Source organism: Idiotropiscis lumnitzeri, chromosome 8 (genome assembly GCF_059441095.1).
Source record: "Idiotropiscis lumnitzeri isolate Australia: NSW breed Sydney's pygmy pipehorse chromosome 8, RoL_Ilum_1.0, whole genome shotgun sequence".
NCBI lineage: Eukaryota > Metazoa > Chordata > Actinopteri > Syngnathiformes > Syngnathidae > Idiotropiscis > Idiotropiscis lumnitzeri.
In genome coordinates this window covers 17,674,354-17,681,549 of record NC_142398.1, presented here as the reverse complement: position 1 = coordinate 17,681,549, position 7,196 = coordinate 17,674,354, and the positions used below count along the sequence as shown (strand labels likewise).

Sequence of the window (7,196 nt, the reverse complement as noted above, 5' to 3'; positions counted from 1 at the left end):
CGCACACAAACCGCAAAGACACAGTGACAGGTGTGTTTTGCATACGGCTTGGAAGCACAGAGACAAGATCAGTTGCTCGATGCGCTGCGTAACAGTGTTCCCATACTGATGCTTGAAGTCAGGTGGGCTGACACATTAGGAACGTCTTTGAAGGTATGTTTATGCATAACACACACACGCGCACACACACGCATGCTCGCACACTGACCAGCTGTTTCTCTCTTCCACTACTCTTTGATGTCTATAATTTGCCATTCTATCCTCAGCACTTGCAATCTCTTCCTCTATCTTTCTTGCACTTAACACACACACGCGCGTACACGCGCACACACGCACGCACTCCTTGCACCAGTCAATGTGGTAACAGAGGCCGAAAGAAACTCAAATCAACTTTATTTAAAATATATGAAGCCTCCGCAAAAACTGGATGCCCATGTGGGTGGGGGGGGGAGGGTTCACTCAGAACAGATACACCTGATACATGCTAGCACGCCGACAACAATCATTCCACCCTTAAATAATAATAATAATAATAATAATAATAATAATAATTTGCCCTTTATTAGTCCCACAATGGGGAAATTCGAGATTCGAACCCAGGCCTCCTGGGGAGACTGGGTCTTGAACGCGGCGCCTTAGACCACTCGGCCATCCTGGCAGCCCCTGAGTCCTCCTCTTGCCTGGAAGCCATCTGCTTGCCTCACTCATGGACTCGCAACAGGAATGAAGGATGTTATTGTTGTCATCAGCGACACCCCCTTGGTGACAGAAAGTAGGCTAGACCTTAGACCAGCTAAAAGCAGGTCTAAGTTGTAGCACAGGTGGTGCAATGAGAATTTGGTAGATTTTGATTGAAGCGCAGGCAGATTTTTTCCACGAACGATAAGAGTGGAGGTCGGTTTCCGAGTGTCCACTTCACAGTGATGATCTGTGATCGCCCTGGTCAACGTTACATCGTCTAAAAGTGGAGGTCTGTTTGCAGTCCCCTATAAACGTACTTTGTCCACTTTATCTTCTGCGTGGACTCTAGCGAGTCTATTTCTGTGTCTGTAATGTCAAAGGCCGTGTGTGCACCGCTCCTGAGTGGAGCCGCTTCCATTGTAAGTAAGTCAAGTGTGTTCACACCCACAACGGCGCAAATGTCCCGCTCGTACTGCTTCCATCTACAAAAAAACAAAAACAAAAAAACAAAGTAAATTCTTCCCATACACACAGTTAGACTGCAGTTTGCGCCAGACTTGAGCTGGGCAGGAAAATTGAGCAATCAATCTTTTCTCCAAACGGCACATGTCCTTTTCACCAAGTTCACTCCGCAGCATCCGTAAAGAGTGTCAAATACAGCCACCTTCTTGTTTGCAAAAAAATAAACACCAGAACTAAAGCCTGCTATCCTGTTGCCTCTCACTTTTTACTGCACATCACCAATGTGCCGAAATAGCCAAGTTGCTTTGAAAGGCCACGTGCAGAATAACAGGCCTTCTACTTGCATGCTGATGATAGTTTGACTTGGCAGTTTAAGGGACAATGAAGGGAAAACCAGTTTGTGGTTTTTTACTACATTCACAAACAGCAGTAAGTGTAACGCCTCTGCACTACACATCTGCAGGGCGTTAAAATGGCAATATAATGTCATTCTCCTTCCTCTTTAGTTTTCAGTGACTTTCTTGAGAACATAGTGGTACTTGAAAATCAGAACACTCTGCAACTGACCAAAATTTACATTCAAAATTTTACTCAAGAAATTTTCAACATGTCACATAAGAAGTCTTTTTTTTTCTTCGTCAGTTGATTCAGATCTCAATGGATTTTTTTTTCTTTTCATTTCCATAGACAAAAACAGAAAAGCAGCCATATGCTGATTTTTTTTAAAGATGGAAAGTCATCATAATAAGAGGCAACATTTCAAATATGTTGATCCAAAGAGACCAGCATTGACAGCAGGTTACCGGCAGTAAAACCATCAAATGTTGTTAATACTTGTCAGTGGAAATCTATGTTCTTGATTTGAAATTTTCAAATGTGTGTTATTATGACTGTTACTCAGTGAGAATTAAGAAATTACTTAACTTGGAAAGCACAGTTGTTTGTACAACACAGTAGCTTTGCCATCAGAAACAAATGAACAAATAATCTCTTTATCATACACACGCACACACACACACACACACTAGTGATTTTGATGGATTGGCCCTGTATTGTGTGCTATTCCCATTATTGACCGGCAATTATTGACGAGGCAGCATGAAATATTAATAGCGTATTGAATGTATGGGGGACGAAAACAAGAAGAGTGAAAATATTGAAACTTTTACAGAAAACATACTCTTTCTGTACAGCACAACTCAGACAAACAAACAAATGCGAAATTGAGAAAGGAAATTAGAAACACAAACAAAAAAGAGTTTTGCTAGATTATAAATGTTTTAAATTAAATCACAAACAACATGAACAAAATATTGAAATAAACAGGTCAAAAATCATAATTCACTCATAGTGAACTCAAGATTAATATTTTTAATCGCAGTCCTTTTCCACTTTATTTCCATAAACGTTCCAATTTCTTCAAATACTTGAGTCTTTGTTTTTATATGCAAATAGAACTTTTAGGAAAAGAGTCAACTTTCATAATCATCTGATTTAAAAAGGGGATAGCATTTTAGTATTTATGTAATTTAAAATATAATATAAAATATTTTTACATTTATACCTATTATGTAAATGACAACTGGATCACGTGTCCCTTTAACCACTAACCACTATTTCACGGTCCAGCCTTAAATTCATTCTAATTTAATTTTTTAAGTCATCATCTAACACAAATCGAACTGGTCCATTTTCATTTAAAATCAAATGAAAATCAAAATCAGGTTGTCCCTCCTGATCTACGTTGTTGTGCGGCCATCTATTGTCCAGAAGGGGTATTGCGGCTCGCAACAGTAATAATAGTTCTGTAAATTAGCAAATTAAGTCCGATATGTCAGAATCACATGTATGTAACTAACAAGATCTTTCAGTGCATTTGATTGGCTACTTACTGCATGTCGCATCGTACTATTACGTGGGTCCAACAGAGGGGAAGAAGTCACACCCGTTCCAGAATTTGCGTTACCCCCACTTCTATTTCCGGCCTTCAAAATAAAAGCATACCAGCAAACCATTACACTACACTTCACGCGACCAATCGGTCACCACGTTAATTAGTGTGATTGTGTACACCAGCTGCTGCTGTCTCACTTTAAAATGTGCCCAGTGCAGTCGAGCGCCTCATCGTCGCTTGTTGAGACTTTGGACGACATCCTCCGGCCCACCCCGCGTCATCGTAGCCCACCATGCCCACCAAGAATAACCCCGAGACGCGCATCAGTAGATATAAGAATAAGGGGAAAGATCTGGCCGTAAGTTTGAGTTAATGTGTGAGCGAGTACCACGGTCACAAGAACGAGGCTCTTTTGTTGTGTTTGTGTCCAGAAACTTCGAGAAAAGAGGATTTTGGAGTGCGTGGAGTTGCGCAAAGCTCAAAAGAATGAGAGCGTTATGAAGAGAAGACACATATCGCTGTCGTCTTTCCCCGACGATGATGCGCTTACTCCTACGTGCATTTCCGACGACAAGGTCAGCTCGAGCACGCCTGACGTGTTGGAAGGCTTTCGTTGGGCTTACTTGCGCTTCTTTTTAACGCGGCTGTCTTGTAGGTTCGCACTTTAACCGTTGGAGAAATTCTCAAAGACATTTATTCTGACTGTAAGATCGCGCAAACTCGTGGATGCCAAGCTGCCAGGCGAGTAACACTTTCTCAGGGTAAATGGTGTTGGGTGAAATTTTTGGGTGGACTAAAATTCACTTGAACGGGATATTCAAACCAAACTGTCCAAAGTAAGAAAATTTTGTTCCAATAAAAAAAAAAAAAATGGAGAATTTAATTAAAATATTTTATGCACAACTCGGCTCGCTAACAAGTAGCTGGAATTAAAGAAAAATTACAACTGAAATTCAATTGCTGATTCAAGGATCAAACGCTTGTTGTGAATTTTGCCTTTTTTTAAAGGGACAGGATATTGATTTAAGAAATATTTGTGGATACACTGATTTTAATTGTGCTTCTTTACTGTAACTTTTCTGCCTTTAACTGTCATACTCGGGCGTCTTCAATCCTGTTCTGTGAGGCCCAAATGTTCGCCTCTTTCCCTGCTGCAACGCACCTCATTCCAATGATGAGGACGTTATCTAGTTTGTGCAGACCTTGTCGATTATCGGATCATTTGAATCGGATGTGTTGTAGCAGGGAGAGATGAAAACGGACAGGACAGCGGACCTCTGGGAATAGGGTTGAAGACCCCTGTTGTAGATGATGCATTTCTGGGCAATTTTAGTACCATTGAAGTGAAATGGGAATAATTTTCTGCATCACACTTTTCCCACTGCACAGTGGTTGCGAATAACTCAACATTAAGTAATTTTAGGTGTTCAGTTTTTTGTTTTTTTTAAATGATTAACTTTTGGTACCCTCATCAGAAAACTTCTTTCACAAGAGTGCAACCCTCCTCTGAAAGAGATAATCGACGCTGGTTTCCTGACCCGCTTTGTGCTCTTCTTGGGTATGGAGGATGAGCCCAATCTGCAGTTTGAAGCCGCTTGGGCGCTGACCAACATTGCCTCTGGAACATCTTGGCATACAAAGCAGGTGAGAGCACTGCAGGAAGACTATTGGTACAAATGTAACATTGCACTTGATATACAGTCATTCTTCTGGGGGTAATAAAAAAGAATTTGAAAGATTTGGAATGGGTCAGTTCAATTTCTGTCCTCAGGTGGTAGAGCATGACGCTGTACCGTGCTTTATTTCTCTGCTGGCATCTCCTCATTTGCACATCAGTGAACAAGCAGTATGGGCCCTTGGGAATATTGCAGGTGATGCGCTTGATTTACTTTGTATCATTTTACAAGTTCAAATGACAATTTTCTTGTGCTTTCTCAACGAGATGAATTTTCAGTGCTGTTTTTCCTTTCTAATCGTTACTTGCAGGTGATGGTCCCAATTATAGAGATTTTCTCATTGACTGTAACGTGATCCCCGCCTTACTGGCACGGGTCTCCCCGGAAACTCCAGTAGGTTTTTGTGCATAGTTCTTTACATTATCACGGTCTAATTTATGCAACTAAGAATTTAAAAATTCTTAATCCTTTCAGGTTGGCTATCTACGCAACCTTACATGGACATTGTCAAATTTGTGCAGAAATAAAAACCCATTTCCACCTTTGTCTGCGGTCCAACAGGCAAGTGTACTTTTTTTGAAGTGTACTAGGAAATTCAGTCCCATTGTTGATTTCACAGCATTGAATACGGCCCAGCTTTTGGAATTTTTTTTTTTTTTTCAATTTCAATTTACCTTCATGAACAATGACCTGCATATGTAAAACAAAGCTCAGCAATTAAACTAATAAAATATTAAACATCAGTTACAGTTAAGGATTGACTGACTTAAAAAGTTGCAGCATTTGTGAGGATTAAACCGTTAAACTCCTGCAGGTGCTTCCTACATTGATCCAGTTTCTCCATCTTGGGGACAAGGATATTTTGTCAGATGCATGCTGGGCAATCTCCTACCTGACAGACGGTAACAATGATCGTATTGCTATCGTGGTCAGAACAGGTGTTGTCCATCGGCTGGTGCAACTCATGAGCCACAAGGAGCTCAGCGTCATGGTAACCAAATTCTTGCCAGGCAAGTATGCTTTGTTCATCGAATTATTGGCTAAGTTTGTCATTTCGGACCCGTGTACTCGAGACCCCTGCCCTTCGTGCCATCGGGAACATCGTGAGTGGCTCAGATCTGCAGACGCAGGCGGCGATTGATGCTGGCGTTCTTGGCGTACTTCCTCGCCTCATGAGCCACCCAAAGGCCAACGTGCAGAAGGAAGCGACATGGGCTTTGTCAAACATTGCAGCTGGGCCTTGCGCACAAATCCAACAGCTCCTCGCTTGTGGCCTACTCCCTCCTTTGGTGGAACTACTTCGAAATGTAAGTGGTAAAACGTCTGAGAATCATATCAAACAATTGGCTGATTATTCATATTTTGTTTCCGAAAGGGAGATTTCAAGACTCAAAGGGAGGCCGTGTGGGCAGTGACGAACTTCACCAGTGGGGGCACTGTTGAGCAGGTGGTCCAGTTGGTGCACAGTGGGGCACTTGAGGCAATAATGAACCTTCTGAAAGTAAAAGATGCCAAAATTCTCCTGGTCATATTAGATGCCATCAACAACATTTTTATGGTGAGTGATCTGAAGCATAACTACGTGATATGATCAGTTGGAGTCTGACTTGCACTGTTAATTTACTGTTCAGGCAGCAGAGAAGATCAGCGAGACGGAGAAACTCTGCCTGCTGGTTGAAGAGCTGGGAGGACTGGATCGCATTGAAAGTCTCCAGAACCATGAAAATGAGAAGGTGTACCAGGCTGCTCACAACATCATTGAGAAGTACTTTGTTGATGTAAGTCGACGTACTGTGCGGTGTCTATTGTATTGTCTGAACTTGAAACTTTAATTGGAGCATTTTTGGTTTGAAATGGGCATGAATCTCTGAGCGGCAGTTGCTGTATTTCGTTGCTTTTAACTCTACATGGGTTGTGTAAACTGTTTAAAGGACCGGTTGAGAGGTTGGTCCTTTGTGATGGTTGGAAAGAATAGACGGCCTTAGCTTCAGTCAAACAATCGATATCTTGACTCATTTGATAATTTTTTCCCCCTCTTTTAACAGGGTGAGATGGAGGCGCTGAAGGTTGATCCCGCAAGCACGGAAGACTCTTTTGTATTCAAGACCCCTGACGCTGTCAAAAGATTTGAATTTTAGACTATTGTTCTACTATGCAAGTGAAATAAATATTTTCATACCAAACTGGCTTGCATGTCACCTGATAAATTTCTAAATATTTTAAAAAGGAATATATTGGAAATGATCTGCATTGTGGAAATGTAACCAAGGAAATATTTCAGGGCGAGCAAGCCGTTTTGCACTTCATCCCTGCAGATTCTAGTTTTGATACTTGAGGTATTTTGACTGACTCATTCCACGTCAAGACAACTGGCAAGAGTTTTAAATTGTCAATCTTCACCATCCCCCAAGAAAGAGGAGTCAGGCTTTGCCCAACATGGTGTGATATTTCCAAGCCGAAATAAAAAGACGGCAAGCGTGTGC

At 41.5% G+C, this 7,196-nt stretch overlaps 1 protein-coding gene across 1 annotated transcript; it reads left to right on the top strand.

The window, feature by feature from the left end:
• The first annotated feature begins 3,226 nt into the window (after positions 1-3,226).
• On the top strand, positions 3,227-6,896 carry kpna7 (karyopherin alpha 7 (importin alpha 8)). The gene is made up of 12 exons (XM_088303500.1): positions 3,227-3,395; positions 3,469-3,612; positions 3,693-3,778; positions 4,513-4,681; positions 4,809-4,908; positions 5,024-5,106; positions 5,188-5,274; positions 5,528-5,704; positions 5,787-6,020; positions 6,089-6,271; positions 6,345-6,491; positions 6,759-6,896. Exons 1-12 carry the CDS (start codon positions 3,330-3,332, stop codon positions 6,849-6,851), a joined length of 1,569 nt encoding a protein of 522 aa, XP_088159626.1. The 5' UTR covers positions 3,227-3,329; the 3' UTR covers positions 6,852-6,896.
• Positions 6,897-7,196: the final 300 nt, after the last annotated feature.

Excerpts from the sequence above, each read along its gene's own strand:
- kpna7 (XM_088303500.1), top strand. The coding sequence starts at position 3,330 with ATGCCCACCAAGAATAACCCCGAGACGCGCATCAGTAGATATAAGAAT. Across the intron at positions 4,909-5,023 it reads GGCCCTTGGGAATATTGCAG|GTGATGGTCCCAATTATAGA; the intron begins GTGATGCGCTTG and ends CGTTACTTGCAG. Across the intron at positions 6,272-6,344 it reads CCATCAACAACATTTTTATG|GCAGCAGAGAAGATCAGCGA; the intron begins GTGAGTGATCTG and ends TTTACTGTTCAG.